Below are 25,978 nucleotides of genomic sequence, written 5' to 3' on the forward strand. Positions count from 1 at the left end.
CACGAGGATAGCATGGTTTTGCGTGTTGCAATGTGGGTTCTGAGCCTGCATTGGACAGACTGTTGCTAGCCAAACTTGAGACACGACCTCAAAGGAGTAGAATTTCATCCAGTGAGGACCCTGATAACCACAGTGACAAAACCACGTCAGTGCCAAAAAGAGTAACATGGGGTCAGACTACGTAAAACCAAAGATAAATAAGCATAAAGCTGATGCAATATCAAGGGGATAAAAGGTGAAGCTGCCATTTTGTGCATGAGCCTCTGGCATTTTGCCCTGCTCCCAGCACTGGACCTTTTGCTTTGCTGATTATTTTTGTTCTCAATAAAACTTCTATAATGCATTCACACTTGGGGTCTGGGTCATTTATAACAATAGGCCAGCTAATTAAATGATGTATTTGTAAAAAACATGGTTGTTCTCAAAGTTATTTATAAATTTTTTTCCATTTACCAACTGCCTTAGATAAATTTGACATTTTAAGTACATTGGACAAACCTTCATTATTCAAAATAGTTAAGTATTACATATGCATAGATCCAAGGCTAGCCTTTTACATTTAAAAAAATAATGAAGTTTGTGTCTCAAAGAAATTTTCATTCAGGCTTTGTATTTATTGATTCAAAAAGGTAAAGAACCAGATTTATTTTTACCAGATCACCTTCTTCAGTGTTAAGTTTTAAGTCCCATTTGCATGAGGCTCGTGCTACTTAGAAAAGTCCCAAACCAAAAATCTCCAGAAAATCGCAGCAGCTTTTTTGGAACAAAGTGGGCCAACAGAGAAAGTGGTGAATGAGAATTAAGCCAGCCAATGCATCATTCAGTGCCTGCCTACATGCACTTGCATACACACACCTCTCCCCATAACCCCCTCAGCTCAGCTGAGTTAGAGATGAATAAAGAGCCAGGACCCACCCTTGCAGCAGCAGTGATGTGAGTGGTGTCAGCACCAGCATATTGCTCAGTGCAAGCACAAATCCAGCTCCAGATGGCAGCCCAGCAGCTCACAGTCACAGGTACATTCTGGGAGGAATGATCACTGCTGCCCAAATGCCAGATGAGTGAGCCATAATTAATGCACAGTTCATTATATGCCCTTTACAGTCATTTACCTAAGGAGAAAGCCTGCACTGAACAGACTTATCCAGAACCACTAGGAGCAAACCTGAGTAAATCAGGACTTGGCCTACAGACATCCTAAAAGTAAGGATGCTGATTCAACAGCAAGTGTGGCTGCATAAAAGACACAGGCAGATTAACACCTGGATTTAGATGGAACACTAAAATCTCACAATTTCAAGACCTAAATATAGTTACTCTTAATCAATTACCTCCTTAAATGGTGCAAGAAGGAACTGCCAAGAAAGCTTAAAAATATGTCATATTTTGCTATTCTAACTGGTTCTGATTGGTTATATTGCACTACCTGGAAATAGTGCCCAATGACATAATTTATAATCCATCCCCCAAAAGACTAAGAACCAAGGCTCTTGCCTCAGCATTTCATCAACATTTGCCTCTAAATATGTTCTGAGTTCTTAGCTGTGTGGGTTTAATGCACTCAGAAAGGACTATCTTTGCCTTTCATATTCTGACTGAAGCACTGAAGAACACCTGCCCATGCCACACTGCTGTAATAACTGTGTACCTGTGGATAAAATCTGCCACACTGAGATAGAGATACCCTCTGGTATCACAGACTCCCAGCCACATATTGAAAGAATTCAATAGAAGGGAAAAAACACCTCAACTAAATGACAAAATAAACCCACAACTGCAATAAAAAGGAAAGGAAGTGGACCTTTAAAAGAACAACACCAGAACACAGACCACAAATTGAAACAACAGTCCTTAAGTGTGTTCAAAGAGGGCAACAGTAATGTAGAATGTAGAAAAATAATTATAAACAAATCAAAAAGGAGAGTGTGCTCTAGCTTAACTAAGTATTAGTAAATGGCATGAGTGAGATTACATGAGCTGGGCTCTGAGGCAGTTCCTATGGATATTGCTAAGGTAACAAGCTATCCTACTTTCCAAGCCCAGAAGAAGGTATGACTGTGACACTAAGTTAGATATAAGCAAGTACTCCAAGTAGAAAAAGCAGAAAACTTGTTTCCACAAATAATTAATTCTACCTTACTCTACTACAAGCAAACAACTAAGTAGTAAAGTGTTACAGGGGCTAATGACAATGGCATAATCTGAAAAACTGATCAGAGAAGGAAATCTTGACTCAGTTCTCATATCAGTTACATTAATTACTCAGATGATCGTTAAATTCTTCAATTATTTTGATTTAGTTACTGTATCATGAATTGCAAAGTATGCTAGAAACCTTCAAAACTTCATTAAAACTCTAATTCTGAGACAAGAGGATGGCTACCCATAACCTCCAGAGAGGAGTTATGTTAAACTGAATTATTTTTTGATCCTCCATCTGACACATGCTCATTTCTACTGGCTCTGCAAGACCTTTACACCACCTTCAGTAGGTGTGAATAAATTACAATCCTACATAACAGCAGAGCTGTTCTTTCCCCAGAATTGTCAGGTGAAGATGCAGCTGTTAGACAGACATTCATTAGATATTTGGAGATAATTTGTAGAGGGAAAGGTGTTGACCCAGCTGTTTAAAATAAGCTTGTGCAGTGCATGATGTCTGATTGTTCAGAACTCTTAGGACAAAGTACAAAAATCTGTAGCTCAGGTTCAGCTAGTAGCATTGAGCAGCACCCTATAAAACTCTGATTACACACAAACCCAAAGACCTGAGAAACACAAATGTATCTAAGCACAATCGTATACAGAACTCAAGGCAGACATCCAATCCAAAGAGCACAAATGAAGTGTCCTAGGCAGTTCTATTTGGGGCTAGGTTTCTAAATGAGAGTGACTCCTAAAACATTTATAAAGGATCCCAGTCCTAGTGCACACGCTGCATGGCAGATGAGTTTCTCAGGGGATACCTCTAGGGCTGGCAAATACACTCCTGTCACACAGCTTTGGCTCAAGACAGGTCTGGGTCATCTCAGAGCTCATACCAAGCATGCCTGAGGCTCTCAAGCCTTTTTAAGTGAAGCTTCCTGGATGTCTAAAGCTCTAATTGAATGTATACTCAGAAATGCTTTGGGCTCTCCTATCTGGCACTCCTCCATTCAAGCCCCTCAAGGAGCTGCCAGCTGTGCCAGGAGCACACTGAGCACTGCCCCAGCTAAGCTTTACACAGCAGGGACTGCAGGCACGCTCCTCCAGGGGCAGGGCTGCACTGCCCCAGGCCTTGCTCCCTCTTGTTCAGCAGCACACTGTGCCACACAGCAATGCCTTACTTCTGAGGCATGACTGATTATACAACATCCCTGTCTTTACTTGAATTTGCAGTTCTTAGCCCCAACATAAAAGAAAACCTATTACAGGGAACAAAACAGGCAGTTCTATTGTGTAATCCAGTACAACAGTCAGATACATCTTGGCACAGATGTACACCATTTACAATCCCGAAGAAAACGAGTGCACTATTGTTCAACCTTAGAAATTTTCTTGAAAGCAGCATTTGTATGTGATTTTTCTTGGGTTGTATCAGCTTCACTATTTACACTAAAACTCTTTAAGGGAAAGCAATTTAATATTTGAAACACAACTTAGGCAATAAAATGCCAACCACTGAAACTGTTTTGTGGGCCTTAAATATAAAATACAGTAATAGTTCTTAGGAAACTGGGTTGCATTTTATCCACTCTCATTAGAGTAATACAGGCACACAAAGCCTTCTTGTCTGCTATCCCAGAGCAGTGTAAGGTTGTTGGCAGACTGTTCTGGAGAAACATCCATTTCTCCGGCTAAAAGATTTTTTGAGTTCATGGTCATGTCCGGGCCCTTAACCCTAATGGACCAAGGACCTCATGGGTATGTCTGAATTAGTTACAGAGCAGTATACTTATGGTGAAAAATTATTTACAAACCCAATAAAAACAAGTATCTACCTCAACTATCATCTATGGAAAAACATCTGCCCTCCATGTAAATCTATCTAACTTTATGATTTTATATTATTACAGTTTTCCTCACGTCCTCTTGCTGGTTAAAAACTGAATAGGATGCACAGAGAGAATTCACAGAATGCTGCTCAGCCTGCAGAGGGGAGTGAGGGTGTAGGCAGGCTGCTGTTGCACTCCAATTGGGAATAATGACCACCTTATGCACAGGCTGCACAAAAATTATGCAGCACTTGAGAGCCCATTTCAAACATTTCAAAGAGCCTCTTGTTTTGCTGACTCCTCCCCTCCATCCCACTGTCTCCAACATTTTAATGAGATTAGGACATGACACTGAAAACTGCTGATGTGGATAAGCTGGTATCTCTCTTCCATATCTAAAATTAAAGATGCATTAAGTTTTTATTTCTTTTTAAAAGTACTATTTATCTAAACGCTGAGAGACAACATCCAACTCCACCATATGCTTCTAAACAGCCATTTTGAATTTTGGCACTGAATCACAAATTCCTCACGATCAGCTATAGGATCCTGTGGATTTACCTCCTCACACAGAAGCATATCAATTTTCTTAAGTCTTTTATACAAAACACATGCACACACCATGATGTTTCTGCCCCAACCACTTCCTCTCCAGTGGCTCAGTCTGTAAAGTGCCAGAATTTAGTAATTCTGTTTGTTTATACTACACACAATTCCTTTGAAGATACACCAGAGGTGGTTAAACAACCTCTCTGGTAAAAAAATATACAGAGGTTATACCCAACTCAAAAGATTTTGAGGGCAGTAACAGTAAAATCCTTTGATTAATTAATTCCCCGAATCTGATACTGACTGGAAAATGCTGGTGTTGAACTAGTCTCCAATTCTTCTGAAATTAGACCTGCTTGTACTGTGGTTTACATAGGGACTCCTTTTTAACTACTTGGTTTCTGCTAGGATTATGAAATGTATTTGTTGTAACTGAAATGTAATGCATTTACTTTAATTATTGATATTCTCATATGTGTTCTCAGGGCACTTTTATCCAGAGATTGCTGTAAAGTCTGGCAGCACACAATGGTAAGAGGATGTTACTTTTGTCAGTTTGGAGGAAAAATAACACTCACATGAGAAGCACTGAAAATTTACATAGAATTTCTTATTCACAACGTTTGAATACACCGCAGAAATTTGCATTTGAGTTTGTTATAAGTGAACTGCCTCCAGTGAAGTCCTCATTAACTATACTGATCATCCAGGTGTAGCTGCAGACTCTCTGGGAAGGCCATCAGCTCAATCCTACAGGAGCTCTTGCACCTTCCTGTTCACTGAACAGGAAGAGAAAGAAATGCCAACAGCAGCTCTGGCTGCTTATGAGTGCAGATGATCAATGACACATTCCATCAACTAGCAGCAAAAACCAAGAGACAAAGGAAGCTCCCAAGCTTCAGCAGCCCTGAATGCTAAAAGAAACCCCAATTGAAAACAGGAGTTTTCTACAAGGGTCCATTGCAGCGCTATGTAGTTCTTGTTCACGTGAACACAAGCTTCCAGCTCCCTGAATGACAGCTCCTGACAAACCAGAGCACTCAGAACTCAGAGGAAACCACCTTACAAAACTCCACAGCCTTTCATGCTATTTCTTTCTTTCATATTAAAGCCATGAGAACTCAAGCAAAAAAGCACAAAGATGAGTAAAACCAGCATCACCATGACTATTACTGTAATGGATAAACAAATATGATTTGCAAGTGCACACAGTCAATACAAAACATGCCCTCAGCTTGGAAGAGTTCAGCTTTATCAGGTGCTCACAGCCAGCTTTATCAGGTGCTCACAGAACAAGCAACTTCCTCCTCTCCTGCCCTAGGTGCAGCTAACTGGTCTGTTCTGATGTTTATATTTTGAGTACACTAACAGTTAAATGCTTAATATATCCTAGTTACAGAAATGAATAGTCCAAAATTCCATTTCATGGTATGTAAAAGGTGAGACCCACCTTCTAGGCTTCCACCAGATGACACTGGCCTCCAAGTTAACATTACCCTTTAGAACAGCAGGAGGCTAAAGCCCAAAACACGTCAAATATACACAAGTAACAAATAATGTTCAGAATATCAGCTTAAGATTCTCTCTCAGCATCACCTCACACCCTGTGTGGTACAGAAATACAAACATACTTCTCTTCTAAAGATTGATCCACCTCAAACACCAAAGTTTCCTAGATAAAAAAAAGATTATGTTCTGCTACAGGGGGTTATGCTTGGAAGTAAAGCCTGCAGGGAGAACTGCAGGTTTTGACAAGTCATGCTGAAGAGTTTGCTAATTTTCCAAAACATCATCCATCCAGGCAGAAGGTGCCACAGGTATTAAAATAAGGAAAAAATATTTTAAAAACTCTTTCTGTGGAAAATGACTTGCTATAAACAATTCCAGGTCCAGAATAATGAGATCATGCCTTCACAATAAAAATTCAATAAATAAGTCAGTCCTTCCTAAGAGATAGTGTGCCAATCAAGCAAAAACCCTGTTACAAGGAAGAACTGCCAGCAGCACAAGTTATTTTAGCTGACATTACTTCAGAAAAAGCCCACCATTCACCATCTGCTCTGGCACAAATTCTGAAAGCTAAGAAAGTTTCCAACATCACTGATGAAAAGAAAGCAGTCAAGATGAAGTTTTTGTTTTGCTGTTAAAAAGAACAAGCATCTAGGACAGCTCACATTTCAGCAAGAACAAACACAAAACATAAGTTCTGCACATTTCATAAAAATCATTACAGAGAATTACAGCAAGGCAGAATGCAAGTGTAGGGAATATAACACAAAATAGAAAAAAAACTTTTACAAATTTTGCATGAGAAGCAGGTGGGCAACTCCAAACAGTGGATCACTTTATACTGGAGATAAGAACTGTAAGTTTTAGGGAATCTGACCACACTCCAGAAATACATTAATGGAAGTAAACACCACAGAAAAAATGGAGGAGCCATCATGTCAAGGAGAACAATGGCATAAAAAAGAAGCCTTCAAATATGAGCATCCATCTGGAAATCAGAGGTCTGAAGTTTGAAGAGAGCCTCTAACCAAGAACTACCTATAACTCTTAATTCCTTTGAAATGCTTGATGAGTTCCTACTCATAGCATTATACCAATGCTATGAGGACAGTAATGAGATCATGCAGGTGAATGAATTCCAATGCTATCCTCCATATTCCTATGATTTAACCAATGAGTATCATGTACTTTCCCATTAAACACCTAGGGGAAGCAACTGCCTTTCCTATTTCCTCTTTAATTTTGTCTAGTACAAAAAAATATAAACTAATCAAAGCCTTGAGTAAAAGCAAAATATGAAACTTGACAAGTGGCAAGAGATTAACTATTCTCCACAAAAATGCGATCTGATATTAAGGGTTAGAACTGAGTGGTCCATCACTATGACAAAGTTTAGACAAAATAGATGAACATATTTAACAGATTTATTTCTCCCCCATCTGAAACACAAAGCCAGGATGTCACTGCAATTTATGAATGAGCTAAATATTGAGGGCACCTTTTTAATAGTGTGGAAAATAAGGCTCCAAATATCCCTCACCAGTTCTTTCTTAGACAAAAGCTGAGGAACAGATGGAGTTTTAATATTTCTCATGACACCAGATGATGCTTTATGTGCAGTCATGCACTCTTAAACAGTTATTTCAAAAAATTCTGGTTTATGTTAAAAAAAGGCTTACTTGCAATTTAATAGCTATTTTATTTTCTCCCTAAATGGAAGAAACCAACAAGGACAGTTTAATAACCTCAAAACCCTAGGCAGTATGCTCAATACATGAGGTAGGATTCCTAGAACAAAAAACCATACTTATTTTTATGATAGTAAAAAAATTATATATTTTTTAGAGTTACTGTGCATCCCTTCACTTTTACAGATTTTACACTTATAAGCTTAAAACATTTAAACATTTCTGATTCACTATAATCCTGCTTTCCTCTTTCCTCTTTCTTTTTCCTCCCCACAGAGCAATTTAAACAGAACCTATTTATTAACCCATTTCAAATCCCTACCCCTTGAAGCAGGTACGATAACTCATAGAAACCTGGGTTTAGTATAACAACACTTTGGCTCCTCATAAAGCAGCCCAAAATTCATGCAAAGTTCAAGAAAAAATCTTGAGACATAATAGGTTATCTTTTTTCTTCATCCAATCAATCTCTGAATTCATCCAGAAATCACATTATTTACTGCTAAGTAGATTCTTTCCTTAAATTTACCCTTCCATTTTCTTTTACAGTATACTAAGTATCCAGTAAGGAGTTGGGAATGAAAGATATCAAAACCTTTGATTGTTTTTCAGAAATTTCTACTCAAGATCCTATGTTATGTTCAAATGAGAAGCGCAAACTAGAAGTAGTGCATGGGTTTAGGAGAGTGTTTAGTGCTATCATCACATTTACATAGGTATGCAGCTGGCAAAAACCTTACTGAGGGCATACAGCAGTTTTCCAGCATCTGTCATACTTACCATCAGATCAAAACAGGATTTATTTGAGAGCATTCAACCCACTTGCACAAAAGCAGACAAACATTGGCCAAAGAAAGAAAAGGGAATCTGTTTGAAGGTCTCTGTTTCTCATCTGTGAATGCTCCAGTTCCCACTGACAGCATTGTACAGCCATACAATAGAATGTATGTATTACTGTTAGAAAGCTCTAACTTTCTAATGCTCTTACTAATGCTGATGTCTAATTCTTCCACCACCAAAAAAAATTTATTTTATTAAATGCAGAGTGGGAAACAGAGCAATACTCCAAAACCTGAGTTTATTACTTTCGTTTTCTGAGTATAGTTTTATCACTTATGTCCTTTCCAGACACACCTAAGGTCAACAAAAACCTGGGTATGTTAAGTGTAACAGAAAAATGCTGCACCTCAAGAAGCCTTCCCAGCACACCTCATTACTGCAGACAAACAAATCCCTGGGACACAGACCCCTAGACATGCAGATCAAACAAAACACATTTTGTCTTTTCATAGACAAGAACTTTCACCAATTGTTACTCAGTCTAAGTGACCTTCCTAAGTGAGAGCCTAGGCCAGGAGGACAAGCTCTCTCTGTCTCTAAACATACACTGTATACATGTTTACAATCATGTCTACAGAACATATTTAAGCCAAGACTTCCCACTCACCGTCACAGACTTCAGAGTCATCCCGTGGTAGGTGCCCATGGTGTCAATCTTGAAGCCTTCCGTTTCTGCAAAGAGAAAGAAGCATTCTGTAAAGCCTGTGAACACAGCAGTGTCTTGTCTAAATGGACAACACTGGAGAGCTCTCTGAAGTTCTTCTGTCACAGAACACATCTTGCTGGTGGTGGTGGTTTAGGTTCTGTTCCCAGTACAAAACCTGGGTAGTCACTAGAAAATCTGCTTTCTTTAGACAGAGGTCAGTTTGATATTGCTTTCTCTAACCATTTAACATGTCTTACATTTGAATTGGAACAAAAAGCTACTATGCCATTATTTGCTAATTACCAGAACTGGTTTATTTGCTACCTGGATAGCTTCTAAATAGTACTTTTCCTGCTGCATGGAATAATTGGAAGCACTTCAGAGAAAGGCTATAAACCTAAATCTTTGTGAGAATATGTTACAATTTACATGCAGTCTCAGAAATTCTCCTCACTGCAAGACTGAGAAGCCCCATTCATATTCCCAGAATACATTATACTGCAACATATTCAACCTGTATTAATGGAAAAATATACATAAGAAGCCAATTTACATGCCAGCTATAAAAGTGTGGCCATTTTAGCTTGATAAATTAACTTCTGGAGTGCTGAAGAGTAACATTGTCATTGTCATATGATACAGAGGACAGAATCTCCATAAATACACAATACCAGACTAAAGGTTATAAAAAGGGGCATTTGGGTGGGTTTTTTAAATTAGTTTTAATTAGATTGAATTTATGCTAAGTGCCAGAAGTCTGCAACTGCCCAATGACTAAACCTGCTGTCAGCAGCCTATTTGCTTTTGAAGACTCCTTCCCTGTTCCCAGAGCTTTAAGATCAAAGTAAGCTCCTGAATAGTGCCACCAGGACTGGAAAGAAAACCTTTTTCCTTTTGTAAATTCCCCAGCTTCATGCATTTAGCATCAACCGATCACATCACACAACCACTCAAACAGTTCCTACCAAAAATGGCATGAAAATCACCACTCAAACCATGATAAACAAGGATTTGTCTACATCTAAGTAATTTTGGACTATTTCAACTAGACTTGGGTAAAAGTAACTGATACTGTGCAGAAACAGCTACTTGGAACTGGTATGTTTTTGTCATTTCTTACACCCCCTTCATTTTGTGCACCAGCACAAAATCATGATAGACAAACAAGTAAGGCAGAACCAAAGCATGGCTCCTACCCGAATCTAGAAAAAGTCCAAGAAAAATACTGAATTTTCAAAACTGTTAGAGCTTCTTGCTCTCATCATGAGTTAATTAACTTAAACTGAAACCCAGACAACCTTGAAAGCAATTCACATGATCTGGGAAACATCTGTGGCTGCTCATCCTTTCTTCCTTAGATGAGGAAGATCATCAGGCACTCAAAGGAAACAAGGCCAAAAAGTTTCCCAGAATTAAGAACTCTCCAGTGCCTATAGAAAGATACTCCAGAGTTTGGAACTTATCATACTCCTCTCACCACAGAGACAGCTATCTACTTACTGAACAGCTTGGGTTTTCACCTTTTCCCCCCTCACTCCCTCAATTATGCCACCAGATCTGCCACCCACTACCAAGCCAAGACGCCCAATGTCACTGATCATGTTTGTTGCATAGTCACCTCAGTTCCAGCTCTTCTTCAGCTTCACTTCTCAAGGCCACCCCTCCCTCCTGCCAGATTAACATTTCTGAACTACAGACAAAACTCTGAGAAAGTAAAATTCAGGTGCAGACCTACATTAATCCAGTCCTTCTTACTAAAAAAAAAAACCAAACCAAAAAAAAAACACATAAAAAACCCAAAGAAAGCAGCCTACCCTCCCTGTATAAACTACTATTGCCTCCCTATATAAACTGATAGGCACTCCCACCTTTCCCCTCAACCCCACACTATAACTATGCCTTGAGTCTTAGCTCAGAGGTCACACCACTGAACTTGAGCTGAGGATGGTCAAGATGTGACTGCACAAACACTTACTTCCATGGAGAACAGGTTGCCCTGTGACTATATAGGCCACTGCTGCATGGCAGGGAGCAGGTTAATATTTCAGGTGGTGCCTGGAGCCTTGTAGAACTTGGTAGAATTCCCCAAGTTAAAGGGATGCTTTTGCTGACTTGGAGTGACACAAATCAGAGGTGTCTAATCTAGTCTGACAGTTGTTTGAGAATTTCAGAACATCACCACCAGAAGAACCCTTTTCTTTTCCAGACTGACTTATTATGGGTTCCTCATGCCTGTGACACAGAGCATTTCCAACTATTTTGGTTAGATATTCTTTCCAAAGAACACAGACACCCCATAGCAAAACCCAGCACAGCACCATGCTCTCTTGTACCTGGCCTGCTGTGGCTTCTTTCCTCTCAGCACAAATCCTGACTTTGTAATTAGTTCTTCATGTTTGTTCCCTGTCTCCATCAGCATTGCAAAGGGAACAAAGGCCCACAGAACCAGCAGCACAGTTACAAGGTAAATCAAAGGGGAGAGAGACACCCGGCAGGGAACAAATCTCTGCTCAACTGCCACTGGTTTCATCTTTTGCAAAAGTCTTCTCAAGTCTCTCATAAAATCTGTCCTGGTTCATTTAATGAGCCTAATGGGAACCATAAACCACAGTTCTGGCACTCATCAGCTTCCTGCTTCCAGCCTTGTCCTGACCCTTCTTTCTAGCAGAAGTAAGTAACTTGGATAAAGAGCCACTTGCTGCCTCCAGCAAGCCCCAGTTTCCTGAATGTTCCCAGGAGCTACACAGGGGCCCCAGTACTATTTAGAAGCTACTCAGGTAGCAAATATAACAGTTCCAATAATTGGCAAATAATGGCATAGTAGCTTTCTGCACTAATTCAAATATAAGACATGTTAAATGGTCAGTGCAGGTACCCACACACATTCCTGCAAACAGTTACTGCAGCCTCTACAAGAGCTACTGCAGGACCCACGCTCTGCTGTCTGCACGAGGGTGGGACCAGTAGAAGAAACCACCTCCCAAACTGCCCATCATCTCTCCAGCTTCCTGCCTCAAACTCTCCAGCAACTGGCAAGTTAGAGTTCAGCATCTCCAGCTTCCAGAGGGGGGTAGCAACCCCCACTGAAGCAGGAACAGCAGTGACACATTTGTCAGAACACAGCTTTATTGATTCAATCCTCTCACTCGCACCATGTGGTATTGTACCTGTCAGCCAATCACTTCTCTTACAGAAATAAACACTGCCAGAAGCATGAGCCCTGCCCCTTGCATGCCTGCACCATTTTTTTAGGTCTCAGTAATTTGTACACTTGGGCACATCCAGCAGCACCCTCAGCTCCAGTCACTGTGCACAGCCTGGGCAAAGCAGGAAACAAACGTTTCCAGGTCAGGAACTTCACAGTTCCAGCTTCATTCCTGCTTCAAAAACTGCTGAGGGTGTCAGCCAGGTTAATGCTGTAACAGATATTCAAGGACTAGGTTAGAAAGCAGAGGCAGTTATTCCAGATTATTCTCCAGGGCCAGGGTCTGGCCCTGATACAGCTGCTCAGAAGCAGACCCGGGATAGAGGAGGGGGCAGGGGCCATAGTGCAGAGCAGCAGAGCAGACAGGGACCCCGGGCCATGCCCCCAGCACTCAGCAGCACAAATGCTGTGCCACACCCTCCAAGAGCACAAAAGCTTCTCCTCTCCCTCCCAAAGCAGCTCCAACCTGTGCTGCTGAGTCATGCACCAGCAGTGAGACTAAATGGTAATGCTTGGCCAAGAATTAGTTAATAACTCCATCTTCAGAATCCCAGCTTCGCTGGTGGTAATACAAGGAGTTAAAATGATAAACCATTGACTAAGAAAAGGGTATTTAAGAAAAAAACAGCCTCATAAATAAAGGTACCGTGATAGTAAGACTTTGGACCCTTGTTTTTAAGCGTGGAATTAGATGCAGAACAACTATTAAAAAACTTATTGAGGGTCTTCAATACACTGGGAATGTTTAATATCATTACTACTATCATTTCCTTAAGACAAAGAGCAATCCATATTAAATGCTTCAATCACAGGTCTAACACTAAGGATTAAAGAATGCAAGCAAAGCCCGACAAGAATTTTGTCAGGGAAAACTGTCCCACGACCGTTTGTTTGCCAAATATAATCAATTTTAGAAATATATGCACTGTTAAAACCACCAACATAAACAGATGCCTTAAAACTACATATTGAGAGACTAAACAGAATAACTAGAACTGAATAAACAACGACCTGTCACCACGGGTTTTTTTTTTCTTTTTCTTCTTCAGTCATTGCACGTATTATGGTCAAAGTTTCTCTGTTCCATGACCCAAAGACTGGTAAAAGAGCCATAAACATTTCCAGCGTGGCTTATCACAAGTTCACTTTCTAGCATCCCCATGCATCAATCTGAGTGCCTTTTCTTATTTAAAATAATTAGAGCTGGAAATGAAAATAGGCCCCCTAATGCATCAGCTTTTTGGACTGATGTTATTCTCCATCAGCATTTGGGTGCATGCTCTGATTCCTTGCATTTAAGTGTTAATGTTCAGGGTGCCTTGCATTTGCTTAAAGCCACTGCTCCACATCTATCTAGGTCACCCTGCACTTTGATTCTGCACCTTCTGCAGCTCCAGTCATCCAATCCAGCTACAAACTTGAGCTCTGATACATGACCAAAAGAATAAAAGCTTGAAAAATACTCAAAGTAACCTGAATTTCTGGAAGGAAGTCAAGGGAAATAGAAACAGAACGAAGCAGCATGTCTCAGACAATGAAACGCTCAACTTAAAGCATTGGTTTGAATTGTGGATGAATAAGACTGAATAACCACTTCTTTTTCAGCTGTATACTCTTCAAGCCCCAGATAGCAACACTCTGCATACTGCCTGGAAATGATTCACCACCCCACTTCACAGCCCCAGTAATTTAATCCCTGACACCAAATGCCACTCTGCATGAGAGTTTACTGAGCACTCCTTTATGGTACTGTATCCTAACAAGTTTCACACCTAAATTTCCAAGTTACACTAACTACTTTACAAAGTCTCTGTACAGTTCATATATAACAGCCCTGTAATAATCTTACCAGTAATTAACACCAACAACTTAAGTTTCTCACAGCAATTTATGTGTATTGCAAAAGCAATTTATGCGTATTTTCCAGCACAGAAGTGAATGTGCAGTGCTGAAAGTTTTTAAACTAATTGTTCACACCAAGCCAGAAAATACAGATAGACCACATTCTTTTTCCAAATGTGCATCTCCTGCACATACTCTCTGTTAGGGAAAAAAAAAAAAAAAAGAAATAATGTAAATCTTAAAGTGAATACAATAAATCAAAGTTTAACCAGTCAAACTGAGTCTGACCAGTAAAACTTCAGAACCTTTTATCTCCGGCTACCAATTCTACCCTCCCTGTGTAAAAGGATATCACACAATTTAAAAGAAGATAACTTACAATGAGAAATGCTTTATAAAGAAACTTTCTTAACAATGTATACAAGATAGAAACAAAATGTCCAGAGTCACCTCGAATATAATAACTTCACAGTCCTCTGTTCCCTGGGCTTAGCACTTCGGACTGACAAACTTCTGCAAAATGGCAATTGTGTCTAAAAATCCAGTGAAGTTATAAATAAAATATAAGATGACAATAGCAGGAAGTCAACAGCAAACTTTCCTGATAAAAACATTTGAACACAGTCAAGAATATCCTTTTCAGCATTGCAGTGAAACCACACAGCAAGACTCTCTGATTTACCCTAAGTAGGACTGAATATTGCTGGAAGTTTTGGGGGTTTTTTGTTTTGTTTTGGGGGAGTAGCAACAATTGGCTGCTACTATCTTTACACTTAGGGAACAACAGGAACACTCCTGGAATAAGCCTTAAAGACCTAACCTTGGAGCAGCACAGGGAAACTTGACTTTGCCATCCATACTGAGAGATGCACTCCACAGGTCACAACAATGTTATATCTTCAAGATGACCATCCCACCACTACTGCACACTTTGAAATTATAGAATAAACAAGAATGTGAAAAAAATCTTCTGAGGTAAAGCCACCCAAGAAAATGGGGGGAAAAGACATTATAGCATCCAAAACATATGTACCAATAATCCATATTTAAATATCAAACACTACGGCACACAGGAGAGGACACAAATTAAGCTCCTAAAGCATCAGATGGCATTTGAGCACAGGATTTTTAAATCCTGAACATGATTTTAAAATTATGTTGCTCAAGAAGGTCTGACAAACTGCAGTTTGAAAAGATTTCTCCAGTTGTAAAGGTGCACATCAATAAAATGCAAAAAATCCACTCAAGCTAGTAATACAAAGGAAAGGAACAGGACTGGCAAGGTAAAAGCAGAGGAAGTTGGCACAGGATGGAGCTCTATGCTGTTGAAGAGAAGATACTAACTACCAGCATGGAAGAAACCAAAGCAACAGCAGAGAAACAGCACCCAAGGAAAGCGATTGCAAGCAGTTCACCTCCTTGGGCAGTTGGGCAGGATGGGTGCACTGCCAAACAACGTGTTCTTCCACTTTCCATGTGGAAATACCCAGGATATGCAATTCCTACTGCAAACAACAGTCTAATGCATCACAGAACTTGAAGAATGTCAAAGGAAAGGTTTCTCTGTCCTGCCTGACCAAAGCTGCAGGAACAAGACCCCTGCTGGACAAAAGGTGACCAAGCCCTGCCCCTGGGCTGCTGAAGAGTTCCACTGAATGCACCTGGAACTCACTGTTTGCTCTTCAAGAACAGCACAGTTACCACCCCCTCACACTATTAAACCACTCTAGCAGCAAAGCCTGTCCCATCTGGCATTAAAATTTTAAGTTAGTCTACCAGAGAGGCATCCTGATATATTGCAGCAGAAATAATGATCCACCACAAGAAGCAGAGAAATTTGGCTGCAACTCAACAGTTTACTTAATGCATGTTAAAATTCCTAAATTTACTCTTAGCTCTACAAGCTTTGAATTTCTTATGCTAAGGACAAGACAGCAAATGGAAAAACTCTATTAAAGCCCACAAATATTCAAAGAAAAACAGTTCACCTCTTTGCTGCCTAAACTTTAAATACTGTAGTAGCATACAAAACTGAATATAGGCAATATGCCATAATCCTGCTGCAACTAGAAGAGGATTATTGTGAATACTTCCTAGGATTTCAATACCTCTGAGGAAAGTGCAAACACAAAGAAAAAAGCCTGGAGACATTGACTTTTGGCTTTGTTTCAACCTTTAACCAAACCCACCACTGTGCCCCTTGTTACAAGCACCACACCATCCTGCCTTCCACAGTCTGTAGGCAGACACAGGCAGTCTTAGAGGGCAAGGTGTGGAAACCCTTCAGAATGGCACAAATCTGTAGGATTCAGCTTTATCCTCGGTGTTATCCACCATTACTAAATAAATGTGGATACAATGGCATAAAGACACCAAGTTATTATCCTTTGAACTTATTATCTTTCTTTTACTTCAGAATTCTTTCCCCAAAGTCCCAATACTGCAACCTTTCCAGAAAAAAAGTGTGATTTCAAGTTCTTTCTCAACTTACTGTAAAAAACTAGAGTTTAATGAAAAAAAAAAAGCCTTATTTTATTTTTATGGATGAGTATTTCTGCTTGTAGTCTCACTTCTACACTGCATATTTGGGAGACACAGCTCTGAGGGCAACTAAATTAAAAATCCCATAAGGAATAAGTTCACTTGTGACAGAGCTAAAAGTGACATGCAATGTTCAGTTTATCAGCACATCAATACAGGAAAAACACCTGTACTCAAGAGTTCCAGTTAGACTACAATTTACAAGTTAATAGTTTTACAATAGAATACCCTAGAAGTAAATGAGATCTTTGCTATTTTCTGAAGTTAATTTGAAGCCAAAGAAGATCTCAAATATCTTTAGGTCCTCTCCTAAGAAATCCAGATGTAAAACTACTAATTCTATGTAACTTCTGTAAGTAAAGTACCAACACCTTTCAGAAGTCAACCTCATGTTTAAAATACCTTCTTTCCAGCACCTCATTTTTATTTCCAGTGCTAGCCCACACTTCGCTAACTTGGTATTCTTAACCTATGTATTTCTTTAAATATCCCTAGAAACCTGAAATACAAAATTAACTTTGTGTGACTACACCAAATATAAGTAACCAGAAAGTTAAGGAAGAAAAACACACTCTAGAATGGAGTGTGACAGTGAGTTAGGCAGGTAAAATATGACCACATCACTAAAAAATCTTCCAACTGGAACAACTGCTGCAGTCCAGTCAATCCCATTTGAGCACAAAGTGAAACCCCAACACCACATTCTCAGAATCAGAGGAGGAAGAGGCAATTCAGTAATGAAACAAAATTTGCATGACCTTCTGCAAGAAGCACAAAACCATCCAAGCACAACAAACACAAGATTGCAAAATAAAACCACAGCAAGACATGAAAGTGAAGTAACTTAACTTGTGTTAAAAACAAGATTAAAACAAGCAATGGGGACAGAAGAAAAATTGCACTAGAAAGACAAATCATCACTCAAGATCAACGTTCACCATCTTTTAAAACTTGTGAGAATTCTTCAATATTGTAGATTGTTTCTAGCTCCTCTCCAGAATGGCGCTTATGTTTTGCACTGCTGTTCCCAGTTTGTTTTTTATTTTAAACAGACAACTAGATAATATTTACTTGGAATAACTGGAGGCAACTTTTAGAGCAACTGTGATTGTTTGAGGGGAGGGAATCTATTACATGTCATGCACCTGACAGTTATCCTTGTACTTGTGATTTTTTATTATTTGCACAGGACACTCCCCAAACATTTTTTTCCCCCAAGAAGTTCTGGTTTTAAGCTTTCAGTTTGCTTCCTAAGAAGTAGAAATAATTTCTACAAAATAATACTTTTGGATTTCATTACTTGGAAAGCTATCTTGAGGTATAGTTACAGCTCTTTTTTTGTCTTTTCATAGGTTTGTGAAATAATAGCAAAGAAAAATCCCCTAATATGAACTTGATGGCTTGTCAATTTGGGTTCTCAATTTTTTTCCTTTAGAAAAAAGCTTTGCAATCAACTTACCCTCTTTGCCTTTAAATCTTTCCTGATCATATCTGTTGTAGGCAGCTGGAATAGGTTGCTTATTCCGTAAAGTGGGATCCTAAAACAGGTTAAATAACATTTGTAAAACATACTAAAAGGTATTTAATGGTTTTTGGATTTCAAGAAGAGTTACTTAGAGCTACTCAAGAGTATAAAACCAGTTCACTTTCATAGGAGTTTTAATGCATTTGAAAACTTCTCATGTTTCCATTCAGTATCCACTTAACAGTCTTACAGAAACAGTTTAGTACTGAATGCAAAAAGAATAACCTGAGGCAAAACTAAAGTAACAAACAGTAACAAACTACATTATTAAAATCTCTACTGAGTTTTTGTTATACTTAATGATTTAGCGAGGAAAAAAAAACATTAACTGACAATTCATGATTAAGGCTTCAGCCACAGAAAATTTCCCTTGTCAGTCTGATTAAAATAAAATTTTGTTAAATACACAAAAACAAATTTTGAGGAGAAAAAAAAGGCATTCTGGAAAAAAAAGTTTCTAAAAAGCACCAATCTAGAGGCACACTCCATATCAATTCAATCCTTTTTGTGGATGGCTTAGTTATGTAGTCACACTCATTCTGAGTGGGACATTTGAATAATGCCATGCATAATTTAAGAAATTCAACACAAAGCAAATATTTACATGTTGGAATTCATCTTGCTATTTACATTTAGTTCTTTGTTAAATGCAGTAGCAGCATTTAACAAAACAAAACACAGTGCAATTAAACAGCTTTCAGAGCACACTACCACCATGTTCAGAGATATATTAGGTTCAATAGAACACAATAGTAAACACCACAATTCTAAACAAATCCTGTCTAATACCTGGATAGAAGTAAACAATACAGCTCTAAGTCTGTCCTGATTTATTACAGGCAAAAGAAAGCTGGTTCGAGCTGTTCCCACTCATGAGTCATGCTCCAGATTCTTAAACATTTGCTACCCTATCTGTCAGAAAAGCAGCAAAACATTTCATTTGAAATGGCAGCACTCTCATCGAATACACTTTTTGCAAATAGATGCAGCATGTGGCTAATGCTTGATAGATGCAGAAGCTGGCACTAGCAGATTAATCTCTCAGTAACAAGAGCATATTGAACTAATTAAACTAATATATTCAACTCTTTAAATACCAAAAAATGCAACTTAAGTTAAAGAATAGCTGTGAAGTTACACTTGAAAAATATGCATTTTTTGGAAGTAAACCAAAACAAATTGCATATGTAATAGTGAAAAGACACTTTTGGTGTCCCAGCCCTCATATTCAGCCAAACACTGCTCTTACCGTTGGTGCTGTGTTTGGTGCAGGTCTTTGCTCAGGTGCTCGGCCTTCTTCTCTGGCTTTAACTGATTGAAGAATTGCAAAAATATTCTTGGCAAAGTTCTGAAAAAGATATCAGGTACCTGTGAGCCTTATTGACCATCTGCATTTCACATAACAATCACCCAGATGAAGACACCACTTGGTTAACTTACGTGTCACTGAAAACCAAAACTGTGCACCAATTTTCTAAATAGCTGATTTCTGACCCCTTTTCTGTGACAGGATCCAAACATCATAAAGGTTTTAAGGCATCTCTTCTACCCCCTATTCTTTAAGGCCCACACCTGCTAAATCCAACTGGTTTCATTACACCACAAGGTAAACCAAACTCCTCTTAAAGCTCTTGTAACCTATAAGGTACAGAGTTAATTGTACAAAATATCTCCTACTAATGTCAATTGTCAGTAATGATTCATCAGTAAAAGAAACCTTTTTATTAATTAGGGAAAACAGCTTTTTTTTTTTTTTTTTTTTTTTTACTGGTTCAGAATAATATAAAATATTCACAAAACGCTAACACTCTTCCAGAGTATTGTATGTTAATACTGAAAGGTGTTAACACCACTGGTATCATGAAACTAACACATAAATTACAAAACAAAGACTTCTGGGGTGAATTCGGTAGAAATCACTTAGAGTTATATTGCAAAGCTTCCCTAAGTCTGCTCACTTGACCTCAGTGAACATCTTGTCAATCCACTGCAAGCCACCAAGGGCAGGAACTGGAAAACCACCAGAAACCACTTATAAAGGCAAAGCCATCCCCTGAACAAACCCGGTTTTTTTGACAAAGTCTGAAAGAACTCACACAAAACTGTATTTAAAGTTCTTTCCAGTCAGAAAAACCCCAGGAGGAAGAAAAAAAAAAAAAAACAACTTGCAAGAGCTGCAAGCCATGCACATATCAATTATAAAAGGATACTCAAAGTCTAAACTACAAGCTTTTACTGGAAATTCAGATTTCTCCCAAACTGTGGCCTGGGCATCATATCAATCAAAATTCTTGTCATTGCTGTGCTTTATCACACACTGTCTCTAAGAAACAAGGGTATTCCATCTTCTGAAACTCACAAGGAGGAACTAATTAACAACAGGAGCAATGTTTTAAGAGTGATTGGCCATGTAGAAGCCAAATCTCCCCATCAGAAGGAAGTTACAACCAACATTGACATCCCTATTTTATTCATAAAACCTACAGTTAATATAGTCTTAAAGGGAGTTGGAACTTCAAATGATGAGCTTTTCCAAGGCCTTTAAACACCTGGGACTTTAATAGCCTTAAATTGCACATCCTGGACCAAACTCAGGTAAAAACCCACAAGGGTCCCCCAAGGCCACAACTAATGGCTGTTTGGAAGGGGAGAAAACCAGCAGTGTTTTAACAAGCACTCAAACTAACATCATCTCCTTGCTGGTCACTGGCTTGGTCAGGGATATGGGATTATATTACTGTGACAGAAAAATGATTGAGCAGGAAGTCCACTGCATGTACCTGCTCATTTGTAAAGCCCTGCAGAGCTGAAGAGTGCTAAGTTCTCATTGTTCATCCCTTCAGAGATCAGAATATGAATGTCCATTGGCTTCTGCCCCAGATTTAGTTAAACTTAATAATCAAGTGCAGCATTTCTACTACCAAAAACTTCTGGTCTGAGGGACAGAGCAGAAAAGAAGATGGAAAAAAAACCCAAACATCAAAATATTTGTTTCTCTGCACAGATGCTTGATCCCCTGCCAACACAGTGACTAACACACCAAATCAAATGACTATCACTGGTGGTGATTTAATGCCAGGATGTTTGTGGAGAAATTCCAAGGCCAGTCAGATCAGACTGCTCTGATGAGGAAGGCTTAATGAAGTCACATCACTAACTAAATTTCTTCTGTAATAAAAATACTTCCATAATGATGTATCAGTTTATTCTAAAAAATAGCAGTCTTTAATTTCTGTAGCCCACCATAACCCTAATTCTCATTAACAAACTCTTCTAGTCATTACAGCAGTTTATCATGCTAGCAAAAATAAATATTTTTCTAATAGAGATCATCAAGGATAAACGTTGGTTTCAGCTTCATTGAAAACAATTGTAGAGGAAAAAATAATTGAAGTATACTTTATCTCAATAATCTGACAAAAATAAAACCTTAAATCTAACATGTAAAACTGGAAGTATATACCTTGTTAAACAATATGGCTATAGTGCTTCAAAACTTGCCTATAGCTAAGCTGTAACCAATTTTTAATCAGATTTACATTCTGGTGTTTCACTGCAGAGAAAGAGGAGCCTAAGGAAAAACACATAAATTAAAAAAAAACTTATTTGAACTGACAGTAAGGATTTCTTGGACATGCATCCCAGGAAAATCAAGAGCTGCAGAATGCTGTAAACATTGTCCAGACTTAGAGTAGGGTTGGAGAAGGAAGAATTGAGCCCCAACTACATTTCCTTACACATTTGCTTGATATGCTGAGACATACTGCTAAATCCTTTACAGCCATTGGCATGATGAAAGGCATGATGCTGTGCCAAAAAGGCAATATTCCTATCACACATTTTCAGTAATTCCTATATATGGCATGACAAGAAAAATGAAAACAGCATTGAGAGGGCCTCATAAAAGCACAGCAGAAATTAAAAACACTGCTCCTAAGGAACATGAAGTGATAAACTGTATATTTAAAAGAAAATATTTTGCACATCTAAAATTAAAGCATATATTTAAATCTCAAATTCAAATCAAAAAGTAACAAATCATTTAAGGCATCGTTCTCCTATGCCTTCAGAATATGTATCTTCAATTTGCAAACTGCTCACCAAGTTTGAAGTTGATTTTCTCTCCTCCCTGCTCTTGTAACTCCCAACTGCAGGGATTCACAGTACCCCTCAAGCTGCTCCATGCCCACTTTGGAGCTAGACAAGCCATTCTGGGGCACACCACAAGCACACAAGCACATTGCCACACAGGAGATTGCAGATTAACCACCTGAATAAATAGTTTGTGATCCTGCTTTCAGGACAACAATAGTTTAAGATATTCACATTACACCACTGGAATTTATATTGCTAAACAAATAACAGCGCATGATTTTGTCAAGCTTCAGCTCAGGTAGCCTATAAAAAAGGCTGATAAAAGTTGTATTTGTTATTAACTTTTGGGGGACAAAATAAAAATCAGACAGTCCTTTCACAAAAAGTTAATCTGGGCATTTCTTTGTGTTCCACTCAAAAAGTGAACTGTGTATTACTAAAGCTGAACTGAAAACACAGTTGTGAGTATATTTGCTGTCTGTAGAGGTGTGGACTATGCTCCCTGTATATTTGTGGACTATGTGTTCAGTATAAAGGTACAATTTTAACTTGTTCTATGTTATCTTCACTAAATTTTTACAGCAAGAATATTATATGAAAGGCAACTGAAACATTTAATTTGAAATGTTAATTCAGAAGTGTGAAACAGCAACAACACTGTAACAGCCTGAAGATACAGTACAGCATAAAATCTCAAAAATCCCAATCCCCTTGATACATAATCCTAGTTTAGTTCTCCTATGAATGCAGCATATGGAGATACATAATTTTTTTATAGTTATGTTAGAGAAGTGTTTAAGCAATTACTTTATAGCTGACCTAAATATTCTTTCAGGAAGCATAATGCTCTATTCTACAAAATTTTTGGTCGAATTCAAGGCACACCTAGACAAAACAAGATTTATTATTGCTCAATGGAAATACTATTTTTAAAATCTGGCCCATCTATCCTTTAAATGCTACATTCAAAATGTTTGCAGTAGTGCCTGGCAGCAATAAATGAATCTGTCTAGGTTTACTAATGAAGCCAGTCCTGCATAAATTGGAGTTTGGGCACTCAAGCTGTAGCATGACATTTGTGCACAGCCTCTCCAAAGGCAGCCTCCTGCTCCACCTGAAGGACTGAGGAGGACACCAGCTGCTCTGAGCCTGGCACACTTTTCCTTTCTCAACTTGCTATTAAAGTCTCACGGCTGTGAACTTCACAAACGTGAGACAATTCTGCCACCTAGAGCCCACAGAAAGAGGCTTTTAGAATCAAATTCTTTTAAAATAACTAAAACTTTATTCTCAGATCTCTTAGTTGTCTAAAGGGATTAAAATACTATTAGTCTTGCTTCAAAATGGTTTTTCCAGCTAATTAAATTATTGAAACTTTAATTACAACTGCATATTAACCTCCTCACAGGTGACTTCACTAGTAAGAATGGTCAAGATTCATCAGGACGAAAATATGAGAACTGAAAGTAACTGAAAAGATGATTTCTCACATTTACTTCAAATACAGTAGTTCCTATGAAAGGATCAAACCTATAAAGTATATTCATTTTAAAAATAAAGTATGCAAGTACTAATAGTACTACTAGCAGTAGTAATATTTTGCAGGTTCTAACAAAAAACTAAAAATCATGACCAACATAAAAATCAGCTACCTACACAAAAAAAAACCAGTTCTGCGCTTTAATACTTGTGTACAAGAATACAGAAGACTACAAAATAACAACATTCTGGAATAATTCAGATGCTATATTAGATAAATTTGCAATTGTGGGTTACATCCAAGGTAAATGCCACCCAGCAGGAAAATACCAATCCCTCTAGCTAGATCAGCTATAAACTCCAATCATCCTACTCAGTTCTGGTCTTCTCTCACCATGAACACAAAAATACCCAGAAACTGAGGATGGCACAGTGGGGGAATACAAATCAAAATTATGAAATTTAATACATAAAACTCACAGTCAAAAGGTATAAAATTAAACTAGAGCTTGATTCCCTTCTGCATTAACATCTTGTGTCATGGATAACAATACACTGGTCATCAAGTAACTTTTCTTAGGGAAAGTATAGGTAACTAGTATATTACAAGAGGGCTGCAATAGCTAAAGATATAAAAGCTGAAAAACTATGAAGGCTTAAAAAACAAAGTTGTTTATTTAATCAAATTACTTGTTATACGGTATAAGATTTCTATGCTTTCAACACAAAACTTACGAAAATGTGCTGGATAGCCCAGTCTAAGTCTTTCACATAAGAACAGAGGATATAAAAATATAAAGATCAAGGCAGGAAAATACTTTATATTATTCAGGCTTAGTTCATACCTTACTAGAAAAAAAAAAAAAAAAAAAAAAAGAACAATTTTATATGAAAAAAGCTGTAATTTAGAAAATTCTTTCGTTTTTTGTATATATTAAGCAGGGAAAGTATAACTACCCAGACTGCAAGAGAATCAAATTCACCAGTCTGCAGCAGTGAAGCAACAGCAAGAAAAAAACAGACCATTGCTTCAACATTTCAACCCTGACCTTGTAAGGAAAATAACACCTAAAGGAACAAAGTTACACTTACAAAAAGATACAGTTTCATTATGTAAAGGTTATGAAACTACAGAGACTCAGCTCCACCTATCTCCAATCCCATATCAAATCTTAATAGTTTTTCCATTATAAACAGTTTCCTGCAGAAAGAGCCTACATCCCATCATTCTTAGATTTGATACACACCTAACTCCATTAGGAATATGTATACCTGAAATGCCAGTTTCTCCTGTCCAACTGACATGGTCCTACTTCAGAGCTTTTCCCTGGACTGTCTCCAGGCAGGCAGTCAGGTTAAAATGCCATAAAGGTCACTCATTGTCATATAGTGCCTGGCAATGTCTTCCAAAGATTTACACAAGGCTCAGGGAGGAGAAAACATTTACAGATATGCTAAAAGCTGAGAAATCCACCAAAGTAGCAGCTGGGCCAGCTGCTGACAGATGTGTAAATGTGTCTGCCTGGACAATGCACCTACATCAGGAGTGTGCAGCTACTGTTCAGCTTCTCAGCTGAAGAGATTTAGAAAGGTTATGTGCCTTTAAGACTTCCCATATCTTTGACAGGCTGGATTATGTTATTTCCTTGTAGAGAGGGCGAGAGTTCACTTGAGAACATGTAATTCTAATATACTTGCAACTGTGACAAAAGATAACTGAAGAGTGCTGACCAAAATTTAAAGTTTTAGCAATAAACTAGCATTTTCCCACAAACTGGGTGTGGCTGAGGCGGAGTTAATGCTGTCCTGGTGCCCTGATAGCGCTGCACTGTGCCTTGGTAGCCAGAGAGGTGCTGATAAGAGCCCAGTGTTTTGGCTGCTGCCGAGCAGCGCTGACCCAGCAGCAAGGCTGCCTGTTCACCTGCCAGCTGGGGTGGGCAGGATCTTGAGAGGACAGCCAGCCAGGACAGCTGACTCCAGGGATATTCCCCACCTGCTCAGCAGTAAAAACTAAGAGAAAGGAGGAGAAGGGCATTTCTTATTACAATATTTGTCTTCTGGAGCAACTCCTAAATGTACCCAAGC

The 25,978-nt window shown here is 38.6% G+C and overlaps 1 protein-coding gene across 1 annotated transcript in view; it reads right to left on the reverse strand.

Moving 5' to 3' along the window:
- Positions 1–25,978, reverse strand: part of CDC73 (cell division cycle 73) — a 101,938-nt gene that overhangs the window by 61,987 nt on the left and 13,973 nt on the right. The window contains exons 8-10 of the mRNA XM_002193093.7: positions 19,569–19,667; positions 18,254–18,332; positions 9,168–9,232 (exon numbers count right to left, since the gene is read on the reverse strand). Coding sequence (XP_002193129.1) covers positions 9,168–9,232; positions 18,254–18,332; positions 19,569–19,667 — 243 coding nt within the window. The remainder of the gene's footprint in view (positions 1–9,167; positions 9,233–18,253; positions 18,333–19,568; positions 19,668–25,978) is intronic.

This window comes from Taeniopygia guttata, chromosome 8 (genome assembly GCF_048771995.1).
Source record: "Taeniopygia guttata chromosome 8, bTaeGut7.mat, whole genome shotgun sequence".
NCBI lineage: Eukaryota > Metazoa > Chordata > Aves > Passeriformes > Estrildidae > Taeniopygia > Taeniopygia guttata.